The sequence below is a fragment of the Narcine bancroftii genome, chromosome 1 (assembly GCF_036971445.1).
Source record: "Narcine bancroftii isolate sNarBan1 chromosome 1, sNarBan1.hap1, whole genome shotgun sequence".
In the NCBI taxonomy this organism is placed as follows: Eukaryota; Metazoa; Chordata; class Chondrichthyes; order Torpediniformes; family Narcinidae; genus Narcine; species Narcine bancroftii.
The window spans coordinates 99,929,032-99,945,796 of NC_091469.1; the positions used below are offsets into that span (position 1 = coordinate 99,929,032).

A 16,765-nucleotide genomic window follows, 5' to 3' on the forward strand; every position below is an offset into this window, starting at 1 on the left:
TCACAGAAACCTGTGCCAGGGCACTCATTGGCACATGGGTGTCCAGATTTGGGGTCCTAGAGTACTTAACCTCAGACAGGGGGGCACAGTGTACTTTTGGGCTCTGGGCCGTGCTGACGAACTTCCTGGGGACACAGCTCCACCACACCAGGGCATACCACCCTCAGGCCAATGGGTTGGGGAGCAGGTTTCACAGGCACCTGAAGGCAGCCTTGATGGCCTGGATCAAGGGCCCCAACTGGGTGGATAAATTTTCTTGGATCCTGCTTGAGATTCGCACTGCGCCAAAGGAAGACTTCAAAGCTTACAGTGCATCTTTAATTATTCTGGGGTAGTTCCTGGCCCCAACAAACGCCCGGAAGACTCCACGGCCATCCTTGAGAACTTGTGGCGAAAACTGAGGTCCCTGGTCCCGCAACAACCCCCCATCACAGGGCCAGCCCAAACATTACATCCGTAAGGAGTTAAAGGCCTTGTCAATATGTGTTTGTGCCCACCACCTGCTCCTAAAATGACACTACGAGGGCCCCTACAGGGTCATCAGGGTCAACGGCTCCACTCTCATTGACATAAGGAGGAGGCCTTCACTGTCGACCGTCTGAGGCAGGCATATCTGGACTGTAACCAGCTGGTCTCCACTCCTCCCCTCGACATAGGGCAGACCATCCAAGTCAAAGGACAATGGCCCGGTCGCCAGTTCTGGGGGGTGTCTAGCGGCCTGCACACTTAGACGCAGCCCAGCCCACAAAATGGCCAATGAATGCGGCGACCACAGGGACTTAGGGATGACACGGACTCTTGTCCCAGGTGACCTCCCGCATTGGCAGGAAGTCAGTGAGCTGTGGCGGGAACGCCTGCCAATCCCAGGCCTATCCAATGACGTGGGGGGCCCTGACGTCTGCGCCTGGTGCCCACATAAACGCGACAGCTAATGCAATAAACCAGTCTCCACTTCAAGGCTTTGGTGTGCATGTTGTTCTTCTCCACGCCCGTGTAGTGCAAACGCTACAGTATTATGTTTTGCTTTTGTGCAGGTATTTGCATTTGTAAATGGAGATCTTTTCAATGTGTTCTACAACTTCCTCTTTTTCATTGTCCAAATATTTTAGTATTGTCAAGAAGTTTTGTCAGTTAACATTGGGTTTCTCGATCCAACCCCTGATAATTTGAAACCTTTCTAGTGCTAATAGTTTGGGATGTTCCACTTTGTCCATGATAGAACTGTTAAAGGTAAACACTGTCAACTGTTTCCTGTCCATCATCAAATGTTGCAGTTTGCACCTGTGCCCCTTTAGCTTTGAATTGAGCTTTCAACAGACCCAGAATAATTAGTTTAACACTATCCACCTGGGTTATCTCTTCCTCAGTAAAGTGTGAGTGCCTTAGAAGGGACTATCTCCTTGTGAATAATGTTGACACAATAAAAATCTCCTTTGAGGCGCATTGTCTTGCTTCTCTTTGCTTCTGGAGCAATAGTGGACTTGTCAAAGTCAGTGTGAACTTCAACTAATAGCAGGGTGAGATTAACGAGACTGTAAATCTCCCTTCTGGCTGAACCAGAGAGAACTTTAGGACTGCTGTGCTCTGGTGATTACAGAAACATGGCTCCAGGGCACCATTCCAGACTTCGCAAAACAGCTGGATGGTCTCATCTCCTTCAGGGCAGGCAGAGACACTGCTGCTTCTGGCAAAGCTCAGGGAGGGGGACTGTGTATTTACATCAGCGAGAACTACTGCACCAATATCTCTGTTGTGAAGACCTTCTGCTCAGCCGAAATAGAGTATTTCTTGGTGAAATCCAGACCCTTCTACCTGCCCAGGGAATTCTTGGCCACACTGACTGCTGCAGGCTACGTTCGGCCCGGCTAATGAGGGTGAAGCCATGAAGGAGTTTTATGGTGCCATCTGTGAAACCCAGACGTCCCACCCTGATGATGTCATGATTGTTGCTGGTGACTTCAATTACACCAACCTGAAAATGGTCTTACCACGGTTTCATCAACTTGTGAACTTCACCACCATAGAAGCGAACATCCTGGATCAGGTATACGCCAACATTCCTGGTCCATTCAAGGCTGCATCTGCCCTCACTTTGGTTACTCGGATCACATGCCCTGCTAATCCTGGCGTACAGACCACTGGTAAAGCAAGCTAGGTCAGTTCGCAGGGAGATCAGGACGTGGTCTGTGTGGGGGATTACAGCAGTGCTGCAAGACTGCTTTGAGACCACGGACTGGAGCTGTTTCAGGGAGGCAGTCACCTACAATGCTCATGTAAACATAAAGGAGAACCTGAACTCAGTGACTGGCAACATCAGCAAATGCATTGAGGATGTCACCAAGATCAAATGCTTCACAACCAGGGCTAACCAGAAACCACGTTTGGATGTAGAGGTCCGGGCCCTTCTCAGAGCTCATAATGCTGCCTTCAGGACAGGAAATAGGATGGCACTGAGATCAGCGAGGGCTGAACTCCCATGCAATCTTGAAGGTAAAGAGAGGGTACGCACAGAAGATCCATAGACAGCTGAGCGACACTGGTGACATGAGTCACATATGGCAAGAGATCAAAACTATTATGGATCACAAGTCAACCTTGCGAATTAAGGACAATGACACCTCCCTTCCAGACAGACTGAACACCATCTATACATGGTTTGATGAGAAGAATAGGATGATGCCAAAGAAAGCTCCGTATCCCCCGATGAACTGTGCCCCCCATTCCATAGCCAATGTGAGGATGACCTATCCGAGGTGAATCCACACAAGACGCAGAACCAGACAGCATACCTGGTCAGATACTGAAGGACTGCGCAGACCAGTTGACGGAGGTCTTCATGGACATCTTCAGCACCTCATTTCAGCAGTCCATCATTCCCCGCAGGGTCAAAACAGCCACCATCATCCCAGTATCCAAGAGGGCAACAATAATAGGCCTCAATGACCACCACCCCAACTGACCTCCACCATTATGAAATACTTCAAGCATCTGGTGATTGAATGCATCAAAGCACACCTCCCAGAGATACTGGATCCATTTCAATTCACCTATAGAAGAAACCATTCCACAGACAATGCTATAGCCTTGTTGCTTCACTCCATCCTGGCCCACCTGGAGAAAGATGCCTCATATGCCAAGCTGCTATTCATTGACTTCAGAGAGGCATTTAATATGATTATTCCCCAGAGGCTGGTGGAGAAAATGACCACACTGGGACTCAAAACCCCTCTCTGTATTTGGATCCTAGACTTGCTAACGGAAAGACCACTGTCTCTCTGGGTCAGTAGCAGAATATCGAGGGCTGTGTGCTGATGCTACTGACCCACATCTGCATCTCCAGGTTCAGCTCCAACAGTGTCATTATATTTGCAGATGTCATAACAGTAATTGCACCCATCAGCAACAATGATGAGTTGCACGACAGAGACAGGATGAAAAATCTCATGAAGTGGTGCAAGAGTAACAATCTGTCTCAATGCGGACAAGACGAAGGAGATGATTGTGGACTTCAGAAGATGATTGTGGACTTCAGGAGGAAAAGGAACAATCACCCTCCACTTCCCATCAATAACTCTGTAGTGGAGAAGACCAACTTCCTTGGAGCTCACTTAACTAGTGACCTATCATGTACACTTAATATCTCCCCATTTGTCTGGAAGGTGCAACAACGATTGCATTTCCTGAGAATACTGAAACGGGCAAGGCTACCAGCCACTATTATGTCAACCTTCTATAGGACCTTTAGCAAGAGCGTCTTGGACGCCTGCATCACAGTGTAGGTTAATCCACAGGACCATGAGAGTGGCAGAGAGGATCACTGGAGTCTCCCTCCTCACCATCAACATGATCTACTGGGATCGTTGTCTGAAGAGGGCATGCAAAATTATTGAAGACCCCTTCCACCTTGCACACAGCATCTTTCAGCTACTATTGGGGAAGAGATACAGGAGGATCAGAGCCAGCACCACCAAGAACAGCTTCTTCCTACGGGCAGTGAGAATGCTGAACAACCAAAGGAACTGCTCTTACGAAACATCCAAGGCTCTCATTTATACAAAACTATATTTATTTTTATAAATATAATACTTGTCCTACATATGTATTATTTGTCTGTGTGTTGTGTCTGGTTGTGTCCCTGCATGTTTTTGCATTGACGACCAGAGAACACTGTTTCGTTGGGTTGTACTCATACAATCAGATAACAATAAACTTGACTTGAGCTGGCAAGCACAGGTTCTCAGGCCAAGACTCCATCTGGACCAGTTGCTTTTCATGGGTTCACTCTGAGGAAGGCCTGACTGATGTCTTCAGTTGTAACCTTGGATCAGACAATGATGCACAATAGGTCATCAAGGATAACAGTGGAGCCTTCTATCAAAACAAGTATCAGATGCATTGAGCTCATCAGGCTGGGATGAATTCCTGCTGGCAGTTCTTACCCACCCTTGTAAGTTAATTTGGAACTAGGGGTCATAGTATAAATGGTTATTGAAAGAAAGAAATATAGAGAATCTTCTTTATTCAAAAAGAGGTTAAATGTGGAACTTGGTACCATATGCGTTGTTAATGCAAGTCAATCTGGAAATTGTCCAGGGAAGTGTAAGCAGATTCAATAAGGACTTTCAGATGTTTCCCTCTAAAGCTCACTCTATCTCAGAAGCTGAAATAAAGGCTCTTTGATTTTTTTTTTTGCCATTCGTCTGTAATTTATAGCAGCTGTTTAACCAACCAGTCCATCTTTTGGGATGCACTAGAGAAAACCCACATGATCACAGAGAAAATTCAGGCTCTGCCTTGACATTACTTGAGGTGAGGACCGAACCAGTGTCCTTGGACCATTGAGGCAGGAGCACAATCTGTTGTACCATTGTGTTCTTGGCTGATGGTAGATTTTGGTCTCTGCTGATGCTGCCTGACTTGCTGAGTATAGTTCAGCATATTCATTTTTTTTATCTCCTTGTTCTTTAGTTTTAGATAATAATTCATTCTTGCTATTTAATCAGCATTGTCATTCTGAAAACTTTATTTTCTCCCAAACATTAATCTCCTCTCCTTGGAGCTCTGGACTTAACTAAGATTGTCACCAAACAATTGTCCTTTGCTATTTTAACCCCAATTTCCTCTTTCATTCTAAACATTTATCAATCTTTCCCTTGAGTATACTCGGTGTGTGAGACATCATTGATAGGTGTTTGAACTGGCCAATTGATGGTACTGCATTTACAAGAGTTTTGTTTCATTACAGAGCAAGTTCATGGACTATGAAATGAAGAAGGTAAGAAAAGTGTTTGACTATTAAAAAATAAATGTCATTGGATTCTGCTTAATTATTGATTTCAGTTTTAAGGATTGTTTTGCCAACTTGCATGCACTCGGTCTCATTGCACAGAATCTCAACTGACCAAGCTCATTCCTAAACTCCCATTGCAAAGAGTTCTTATCTTTTTCTACCCATTGTATAGAATCCCCTTCTTGCTCTCAGAAATCTTCTAACCAATGTAATAAACTCTTTGCCTGGAACAAAAATGCCTGTTTGGTCATGAGTGGGTTTGCCAAAAGGTCACTTGTTTTTGATCCAAGTTTTGAATAGAGAACAAGTTGTTGAAAAGCGTATTGCAGTTGTCAAAATGTGACATTGTAGTTTGTGATTTCCACCATTCTTCTCTAATTCGTTTCCTGTGACTCTCTAAAGTATTCCCTGGAATTCCTTTGAGGACTTTCCTGCTTCTCTAAGCAGCTGTTTGACACTATTTCTGGGGCTTGTATGAACTACTCATCAGACACTAAGCAAGGCATGGGCATAATTTAGACTCTTGGCAAATTTTCCACATGGAAAAGGAATCAGGATGATTTTATTTGAATAAACAATTGTCAATTTTACTATTGTTTTGCTGCTTTTGCAGCATTTAATTATTAACTTGAACGTGTTTTCCCCTTCTGGCTGTCACGTTTGATGAGAGGAAGGCTGGAATTAGGGAATTGTCCAACAAATTAGGTGAAAGGAGCCTATAATTACGACACGTTGGTTTGAAAATTTCGGATCTCAATAACTCATCCTCGTGATGGTTCTTGGTTTCATGGTGGTTGATTTGAATTTATATATTTACTCAATAATCCCCTTTCTTCTTTCTTTGGGGTATATGGGAGGGAGGAGGGTGGTGGGAGGGAGAGATTAGGTTATACACCACATATATTTTCTTAATATAATTCATTATTGATTGAATGTATTGTGGTTTTAAATTTATTCAAAAACAAATTAAGTGAATGTGGGAAGTATGATGATATAAAAGTCGGCCTAACAGAAAATGGTGGAAATACTCAGCAGGTTTGACAGCATTCTTCAAAAGAGAAGTTCAGAGATGTTGTCAGGACTGGAAAATTGCAGTTAGAAAAAAAGATTGGATAAGCCTGGAACAGAAGAGTGATGGGAGACTTACTTGTGGTGAAACCACTATGTACATATTGGTTATATGTAAATAACATGACCTTTTACTGGTTGACCCTGTTGTCACTGGCTGGCTCGTGACTCCTCCCCTTTCTTCCCCATAAAGGCTGTCATGCCACAAGCTTGCCCCCAGTTCAAGTCCTGGTCAATGTGAGCGACCAACACAAGGATGCTGTCCATCTCTTGCAAATAAAAGCCTTCAGCAACTTGAGATGTATAAAATAATAACAGTAAATAGGAAGGAACTAATGAAGTTACTTGGGAAGGACGGGGTCAAAATTCAGGGACCACTGATTTAAAACAAACTGGAAGAATGGGAGTAGTATAGATGAAAAAATAATTTTTCACCCACAGGGATCTGGAACTTGCTGCCTGGTAAAGGGAGAAATCTTTATCATTTTTAACACTTCTGAGATAAGTACTTCTAAAGCTCTAACTTATGGGCAGTGCACCTACTTCTAGAAGGTGGGGTTGGGGTGGGAGAATTCTTTCTCAACTGGCATACACTTTATGGGCTGAATGGCCTCATTCTGCTGTGTTATCTGATATGGAGGATTCCAATATAATACATGTGTTCCTGAACAGGATTTATTTTCCTTTCTCCTGAACTGTTCCATAAATAACATTCCTGCTAACATGAACATTCATGCAGAGTGTTTGCTGACATGTCCATAGATGGGCATTGATAAATTAGTCAACCATGCAAGGATATCACTCATTCTCAGAAGCTTGCACTGCTTTCTGGCTGGGATCACTGGGCAACAATTTTAATGAGATGGGGTTCTGTGCTGATTTGCTGCTATCTCGTCTTACTCTCATCTTGCTTGGGTGCCTTCCTCACCACCTTTTCCCACATAGTGCTTTAAGTAGCAGCCATTTCTACTTTTATAACCTGGTGCTCCAGTTGAACCTCGATTAATTTATGATCCTTCTGTGTACTTAACCATCTGGTCAGTCCAGAGAAAGTGTGGGTCACCATCTTGCAGCGAGGTTTTAGTTGCTTCCTTACTGCATGAACCGGCCGCCCTGACGCATGCTTCTGCTGTTACCCCTCACTCTGTCTTTTCTCGATCCTAGGAACAGAAGCAGCAGGAAAAGCTGGCATTTGAGAGGAGGCTGAATGAGGAGCAGCGGGAGAGGACGCAGCTCATTTTGCAGAACAGCAGCCAAAAGGAACAGGTCCTGAAGACAGTGAAACGGGTAACCAAATGAAAAAGTAGACAGGAAACAGCAGGGTTTGAAAACTTGTCACTGGTTGTATAATTTGATTTGGTGAAGACTTCCGAGGTGGAGGCAAGAATCACTTGTATTCTGGTTCTGGGACCTGCCCCTGAACCACTGAGCTCACTTTAGTTCCCACTTTCACAGCATACTCTTGGTTCATGGCCTTCTGTGCCTTGGCAATTAGGCTGTTCATCCAGATACCTCAGAGAGCATGTGATGTCACTTATGTACTCTGACAATAAATTTGAATCTCAGATGGGGCCTTTCCAAATTCCAACTGCTCTCTGGATCAAAATTATTCTTCCTTGTATTTTCTTGAAATGTAAATATTCCAAAATGTTTATTCATATTTATTTTGTATTATATTTTATGTATACAGGTACACAATCCTTTATCCGGAACCCTTGGGGGACAGTGTGTTCTGAATTTCGGAAAGCCAGATTTAAGCCCACCCGAATTGTGCTACCGTATCCACCCCCACCCCATTCCAGACGTGCTGCCGTCTCTCCTCGCCCACCCAACTCGCGCTGCCGGTCTCTCTCCTTTGCCCGCCTGACTCACGTTGCCAGTCTCTTCCCCTCACCAGCCCGACTCACGTTGCCATCTCCTCACCCCAACCCACCCAACTCGCGCTGCCGGTCTCTCCCCCTTCCCTGCCCGACTCACGCCGCCGGACTCTCCCCGTCGCCCGCCCGACTTGCGCTGCCGTCTCTCTCCCCACTTGCCCGATTTTGGAGCTTTCTGGATTTTAGATTTCCAGATAAAGGATTGTGTACCTATATATGATTATTATGTGCTGTGTAGTGTGTGTACCATGGTCCAGTTTTGTCTGGTTGTATATGCACAAGTACGATGATCATTAACTTGGAACTTAAACTTACCGTTGTCAAGTTTATTGTTATCTGGTTGTACAAGTACAACCTGTCGAAACAGCATTCTCTGGTCCTCAGTGCAAAGCAGGCAGACACATAACACGGATAAACAATACATATACATAGTTTCATGAATATGAGAATCTCGTATGGTTAGTGTGAGCAGTTCCTTTGGTCATTCAGCATTCTCACTGCCCGTGGGAAGAAGTTGTTCCTAAGCCTGATGGTGCTGGCTTTGATCCTCCTGTATCTCTTCCCCATGAGGAGCAGCTGAAAGATGCTGTGTGAAGGGTGGAAGAGGTCCTCAATGATTTTGCTTGCTCTCTTCAGACAATGATCCCGGTAGATCATGTCAATGGTGGGGCGGGGGGGGGAGAGGGGTGGAACTCCAGGGATCTTATGGATTGACCTTCAATCCATTTCTCTGCAGAAACCATACCACACTGTGATGTAGCTGGCCAGGGTGCTCTTGATAGAGCTCCCATAGAAGGTTGACAAAATGGTGGCCAGAAGCCTTGTCCATTTCAGTCTTCTCAGTAAGACCAGTCACTGTTGCGCCTTCCTGACAAGTGAGAAAATGTTGAGTGTCCATGATTGGTTACTAGTTAAGTGAGCTCCAAGGAACTTGGTTCTCTCCGCTACAGTTATTTATTTGTAGAGAAATATGTTCATTCCTTTCCCTCCTGAAGTCCACGATCATCTTCTTTGTCTTGTCCACGTTGAGACTCGTTGTTACTCTTGCATCTTTTCACAAGATTTTCCACTTCTCTGTAGAGCGACTCATCATTATTGCTGATGAGGCCAACTACTGTTGTGTCATCTACAAACTTGATGATACTGTTGGAGCTGGATCTGACGATGTAGTTGTGGACAGTAGCATGAACAGGAGTGGGGTGAGCCCTAAGGTGCACCATTGCTCAACATGATGGTGCTTGACGTTCTGCTACTGACCTAGACAGACAGTCGTCTTTCCGTTAGAAAGTTGAGAATCCATTTACAAAGAGGTGTGTTTAGACCCTGTGAGGACAGCTTCTCTACCAGTCTTTGGGAAATGATTGTGTTATATGCCGAGCTGAAGTCCATGAACAGCAGTTTGGAGTATGAGGCTGTGTTCTCCAGGTGGGCCAAGATGTAGTGAAGGCAATAGCATCGTCTGTAGTACAGTTTCTTCAAAAGGGGAATAGGTGAAATGCCTCCTGATTATAGATATCTTTGTTGTGGGGAAATGTTTACTGCTGTTTATTCTACCTGTGCCCTCATAATTAGGTGCACCTCTGTCACGTTCCTGCTTCAGCCTTCTCTGCTTCAAAGAAACAAAGATAGCTTCTCTTACCTGTCTTCATATCTGAAATACTCCACCCAGACCACATCATCATAAATCTCCTTTGCAACCTCTTCCATGGAGTACAGTCTCTTGTAGTATGGTGATCATAACTGCATGCAGTTCTCCTTTCCAATTGTGTCATGAAGTTTTGCTTGTGACCTTTTCACTTGTCACAGTTTTTACCCTTGTGTCACAGAATGTTTGTCCTGTTTCCTGAGTGTTAGCCTGGATTTCCCAGGATAGATAATTGAACACTTGTAGGAATGGGATAAGCAAGACCCTCTCTCACTGCTTCTCCTCCAGGAAATAGTACTTGCAAATGTGGATGCATTGAATGAACCAGTTTTTGTTCACGTTGTAGATAGAGTAACACTCCTCCACTTTTTCCAGTCTCTATGTGACATGGTTTCGGTTAGTGGTTTCTGGACATTGATGCATAGGTTTTCAGACGTGAATAAGCAGTTGCTGTCCTATGATTCTGTTGCTCTAGATCTATCCATTTCTCCCTCTGGTTCTGGGTTCCACAGGAGCAGGGGAAGCTGGACCAGGGTCTCCGAAACCAGCAACGTCACATGGAGGTGGAGCGTCAGCGACTGCAAGAGGAGCTGAAAAGAGGAGAGGATGGAGCCATGAACCTTATCCGTAATTTGCTGGTGGACAACGAGAGGTGAGGGGATGGAGTAGCTTTGAGGGACAGGCATCGATGGTAACCAACATATCCCTAAATTGATATATACTTTCATACTGGCATGGGTCAGTGTTGTACCCACTATCTACTGGCTGTTGTAGTGGCTGTTATAGATAACTAGATAAACAATGAGGGGGTATATGGGCAAAGCACAGGCAGTGGCACTGGCTCAGATAGCCAATTATGGATGAGCTTGGCCTGTTTTCATGCTCTGTAACACATGACTCTAACAAAGAAAACTGCATCTGTACATGTCTGACATAATTTACACTAGGTTGTGTCCTCTCCTTGTAATCTGAATCATAAAGCCCTGAGAAGGTGTAGTGTCCTGAAATCTGCATGTTATTCTGCATTACAGCAATCTTTTTAAAAAATTAATGTGGCCGCTGAACTTCAGATTATTTATGCAGCTGACCACCACACTTTAATGATCTGGACACAGTTCCATCTGGTAAAATAGTTGCAGTTGAAAAATAATTTCTTCAAGATAATCTACTCATCTGACAGGCAAAAAAAAACACTAGGGTTATTTAAGTGTTAAGGAACCAGAATAAAGATCTTGCTTTGCATGAAGCAGGAATATATGGCCAGGGTTATGAGGACTGAAGGGAGAGCTCATTTGCATCTCCTTGGGTTGATGAAGCAGTGTCTCACCAAAAAGCAGTAAATCATAGGCACAATTGGGCTTTGGGTGACAAATGGTAACACAAGTGTCAGGCTTGAGATGAATGGCCACTTGGCAAATACTCACTAATGACTGCCTCTCCAATTTCCCTCATTTTACTTTGAAGTGGCTGTCTGAATTTTGCATTTATCTTCTACCCCATTTTCCCCCTTTTATTCTTGATAACATAGCTCAAGTCTCTTGTATCTTTTGCAGCTCACCTTGTGATCATATTTGCTGCTTTGTCAGATATTTCCTACATTTTAGTTGTCATTTCACCTTTATTTAGAGTTTAAACTTGAATAGACTTCCATTGAGCTGTTCCATTAGGCAACTAGTGAAATATTTTGAGCTATCATCTGCGGCAGCCTTGGAAATCCACCAACCAATTTAACCACTGCAAGTTTCCACAAATGAGCAGATATTCTTATTTGAGATCAAGAGACAGAACTTCTGTTTAAATTATATGAAGAAGTAGCGCCTCCATTCTCCCTCAGCTTTGGAATATGATAAGGCTTTGTCATTTGGTAAGTAATTGGATAGATTTGTGGTTGTCTGTGTTGCAAAGAGCTGTGATCAGGAATGTTTACCGTGAAAGTACTGGATTCTCATAAAAAATATTGGCTCACTAATATCCTTCAGAAAACCAGTGTGTTCTCTTGTCTAGACTGAGACATGAAAGTCTGCAGATGTTGTGATTGTAGTGAAAGCACAGAAATGCTGGAGGAGTCAGAAGGTTTCACAGCGTCCATAGGAGGCAAAGATACCTTAAGTAAGGGCTGCAACCCGGAACATCGATAATATATCTTTACCTCCTATGGTTGCTGTGAGACCTGAGTTTCTCCAGCATTTCTGTTTTTGTGTCTTTTGTCTGATCCATGTATCACCCCTGTGTCATTGACAAGTTATTACCCATGAATTGGCAAGCAAGACACTGGAGTGGGTGCATCAGGAAGATTTGGATGCTGGTATAATTGAATACATGAATACCAAGAACAAGTTGCAAATTGAGGTGTCTGCAGTTGGATTATTACCAGGTGGTACAGGTACACAATCCTTTATCCAGACACCTAACATCCGGAAAGCTTCAAAAACCGACAAGGTGGGAGAGGGACCAGCAGCGTGACTCAGGCGGGCGAAGGGAAGAGACCAGCAGCGCGACTTGGGCGGGCGAGGGGGAGAGACTGGCAGAGCGATTCATGTGGGCGAAGAGAAGAGACCGGCAGCATGACTCGGGCAGGCGAGGGGGCGAGACCGGCAGCGCGACTCAGGCAGGCGAGGGAGAGAGACGGCAGCACAATTCGGGCGGGCTTAAATCTGGGGCAGCTGGCTTTTGTTCTGAAATCTGGAAAAATTCAAAATTTGGAACACGTTGTCCCCCAGGTAAAGGATTGTGTACCTGTAGTAGTACCTGTGAGCAATGCTAACAAGGTCAAGGTTCCTGCTTTGGAATTCCTTCTCCATGTGCTTTCCCTGCTGAACTTATTCTCTCAAAAGAGCAGTGCTGATTACAGATTGTCCTACTTCAAGCTGTTGCTCAGTGGCCTGGGCCAGACCCCTGAACTCCAGCCAAAATTTACCAAAACTGACAAAATATACTCAAGTTCTCATGTATATTCTTGATTTTTTTTTAAATAGAGGAAGTGTATGTACCTGGACTTGTTTACCTTACTGTCAAAATAATATTTTTTCTTTGATTGTTTCTCTTTTAGAAGGAAGCAGAACTCCATGCTGATAGAATCACTGGAAAAAGAGAGGTGAGAACTTAGCGAAATCTAGCGGGCACTGATTTACCACGGAATACGCATACTCATTTCTTTCAGTCCACCATGAAGCTGGTTTTCTTTATTATTCACTAGACCCAACAATTCATTCTTCAGCTCCCTAAACACCACCCAGCCAAATCCCTCTGACCTTCTTGTTGGCTCACCACCACACGGGTAATCCTGATGCTCTAGTTTTCCTCCTGCGTCTGGGATCCATCACCTGTGCTTAACACACCCGTGCATGACGCGTGTTTACTTCTGTGCATCGCTTCACTTATGTACATTAGCGATGACCATAACCACTCCCGACGAAGGTAAGTACGCAACCGCCACAGCCTCCCCCAACCCCAGCCTCTGAACCAAGCAAGGAGGTGACTGATTGGTACTGTCCCGCTATATAACGGTCTGGAGGGCTGACAATTTGGCCAAACCTCATATGATAGTGCAAGACAGGCGAGCATGGTCTAAATGCAAGGGTGCGACTGGTCATCTGACTCGGGCTCCAATGCAGAACATGGACTGTCGATGAAAACCGTGTCAGCTTTTCCTTTCCTGTCGATCACAAAAGTCTTCGGGTGGTGTTGTCAGACCTGAAGAAGACCATTGTAAATGGGCTGAAGTGGTTTGCAAACAGCATCATGATGGAGGAATACACGAGTATAGCATTGTAAATCATTCGGCACCTACACTGCAGGTGATGCCTGCCGCGTAGGAGTAGGTTGGAGTAATCTCATGTTTTCCCAAAGACAAAACCATGATCCAGCCAGATCATGTCAGGGTCACCACTTGAAACGGCACTGATTTACCACATCTTAACAAACAAATAAAGAAAACACTCAGTTGCTTCTTTCAGCCCACCATGAAGGTGATTTTCATTATTATTCACTAGACACAACATTGCATTCTTCAACACAGCCAAAGCCCTCTGACCTTCTCATTGGCTCACAGCCATCTGGATAATCCTCATGCTCTCACTCTCCTCCTCCTTTATTTGAAATCCTTCACCCATATACTGGCACACAACACACTGCACATGTGCACTATTACTCCCACATGTCACTTTACTTACATCATCAGCGGCAACCGGCTCCTCTACTGACTAAAGTAAGTATGCGACCGCAACAGAGGAATCTCTGAGAAAGCTTTGGGTTTCATAAACAGTGACGGGGAGTTCAAGAACCAAGAGATGGGTGATAAATTATTAATAGGCAAATATTCCAGTATTGTTTGATTATTATGTGGTCCAATATCCAGAAAAAAATCTTCACTTTAGTGACTTGGTGGTTCAGAAGTCCAAACAGAACTTTAAAATTATACAATTCCCTTGGGTTTTGGTAGGGCACATAGTTTTAAAACTATTTCCTTGGGGAGCATGTAATGAGGCAGAAGCTCAACATCCTCGGAATTGACAGAAGGCAGAGAGTCGGGATAAATGGGTGTTTTTCTGATTGGGAGACAGTGGTGAATGGGGTGATGCAGGGTGTGGGTGCTGGGCCCGGAGCTGTTCATCATTTACACTGATGATTTGGAAGAGGGGACAGAGTGTAGAGTAGCCAAGTCTGCGGATGATACTACAATTGAGTGAGTAGAAAAGCAAATTGTATAGAGGATGTGGAAAGGCTGCAGAAGGATATAGTTAAGTTAGGCAAGTGAGCAAAGGTCTAGCTGATGGAATACAATGTTAGTAAATGCGAGGTCATCCACTTCGGTAGGAAAAATAGAAGGACAGATTATTATTTAAATGGTGAAAAACTGCAGCATGCTGTAGTGCAGAAGAACTTGGGAGTGCTTGTGCATGAATCAAAAATAGTTGGATTGAGGTACAAGTTATTAAGAAGGCAAATGGAATGTTGGCCTTCATCGCTAGAGGAATTGAATTCAAGAGCAGGGAGGTCACGCAGCAACTATACAAGTTACTCGTGAGGCTGTACATGGAGTGCTGTGTGCAGTTCTAGTCTCCATACTTGAGGAAGGATATACTGGCCTTGGAGGCAGTCCAGAGGAGGTTCACCAGGTCGATCCAGGAGATGAGGGGGTTGAGCTACAAGGAGAAACTACATTGCCTGGGATTATACTCACTCGAATTCAGGAGAGAAGATCTTCTAGAAACAAATAAAATTATGAAAGGGATGGATAAGATAGAGGCAGGAAAATTGTTTTCACTGGTAGGTGAGACCAGAACTAGAGGACACAGCTTCAAAATTCAAGATGGAGATGAGGAAAAACTATTTTTCCCAGGGATTAGTAAAGCTATGGAATTTTCTGCCCAGGGAAGCTTTTGAGGCTATTTCATTAAACATATTTAAGATTCAGTTAAGGAATATGGGAAAAAGGCAGGTAGGTCGAGTTGAGTCAATGATCAGATCAGCCATGATCTTATTGAATGGCGGAGCAGACTCAACTGGCTGGATAACCTACTCCTGCTCCTATTTCTTATGTTCTTATGAAGATGTATTTGGAGGAATTGCTATAGACCAGTGGTTCCTAATCTTTTTCTTTCCACTCACATACCACCTTGTAATCCCTATGCCATCAGTGCTCTTTGATTAGTAAGGGATTGCTTAAGGTGGTATGTGAGTGGGAAGGAAATATTAAGAATCACTGCTGTCGACCCAATTGTTACTGAAATATTTTGCTTGAGAATGATTGTCATTGGCCCATTTCCTTTGGAGTTAGGAAACTGTGCACATAATGAGTCTGTTAGGTACGATTAAAACAGTGGTTTTCAAACTTTTTCTTTCCACCCACATACCACCTTCTTCTTTGGCTTGGCTTCACGGACGAAGATTTATGGCAATCCCTTACTAATCACAGAGCACCTATGGCATAGGGAATACTTAAAGTGGTATGAGGGTGGAAAGAAAATGGTTGAGAACCACTGCTGTAGACCTTGTGTCAGAAGATGGAGTTGTGGACCATACTGTAGAGTCAGGATAAAGACCACCTTGTGGCAAACTGGTGTCCGTAGTTGCGGACCCTGCAGGATCAGGAGTTCCAGTGGCCGGGGGCACAAAGAATTCTGGAAGGCACATAACCTCAGAGGTCAGATGATTGTGATCGTGCACCAACTGTAATTATTTAAACTCCTGCGAATATTCCATAAAACAGTTCTGTTGGTTCAGCTCACAGACAACTCCTGTTGTGCTTTATTCACTGCATCACTCGCTACACTGGTAACTCCGATGATCCTTGGATATACAGAATGCTGTTGTGCTCAAACGTCCAGTACTTTGGACCTCGCAGCCACAGGTCTGGTTTGAGGAGACCGAGGTCCAGTTCCATCTATGCCAGATTACCGCTGGCTCAACAAACTACTGCTATGTCGTTGCATTGCTGGACCAAGACACCGCAGGGCTTATTGGCAATTTATTATGCCAGCCTCCAGCCAACAACAGGGTATGAAGCCATCAAAATCCTTCTCAGACGTATTTTCGACCTTTCCTGATGGAACAGGGCAGCACGACCCTTTCATGTGGACGGCCTGGGCGACGGCTCTCCTTCTGAACTAATGAATGAGATGCTTGCGCACATGAATGGACTCAAGCCCTGTCGGCTTTACGAGCAAATTTTTCTCGAATAAATGCCAGAAGACATCCATTTGCTGCTTGCAGACAAAAACTTTAACGATGCCATTCACTTAGCAGCCCGTGCTGATAAGTTGTGGAACACTAAGCAACATGGTAGACTTTTGGTTTGGCGCGTAGTGGTACCTCAGCAAAGGGCATGACCCTGTCCATTCCAGATAGTGGTGCAATGTTGACTCGACCATACTCAGCGCAGAC

General features: G+C 44.4%; 1 protein-coding gene across 11 annotated transcripts in view; it reads left to right on the forward strand.

The window, feature by feature from the left end:
• lrsam1 (leucine rich repeat and sterile alpha motif containing 1) overlaps positions 1-16,765 on the forward strand; it is a 125,919-nt gene that overhangs the window by 77,405 nt on the left and 31,749 nt on the right. For 9 of the 11 annotated variants that reach the window (XM_069933746.1, XM_069933755.1, XM_069933798.1 and 6 more), the window contains 5 exons: positions 5,246-5,275; positions 6,800-6,820; positions 7,523-7,645; positions 10,393-10,532; positions 12,930-12,974. In XM_069933746.1, the coding sequence (XP_069789847.1) occupies positions 5,246-5,275; positions 6,800-6,820; positions 7,523-7,645; positions 10,393-10,532; positions 12,930-12,974 (359 nt within the window). The remainder of the gene's footprint in view (positions 1-5,245; positions 5,276-6,799; positions 6,821-7,522; positions 7,646-10,392; positions 10,533-12,929; positions 12,975-16,765) is intronic. The other 2 variants (XM_069933809.1, XM_069933817.1) reach the window with 1 other exon arrangement.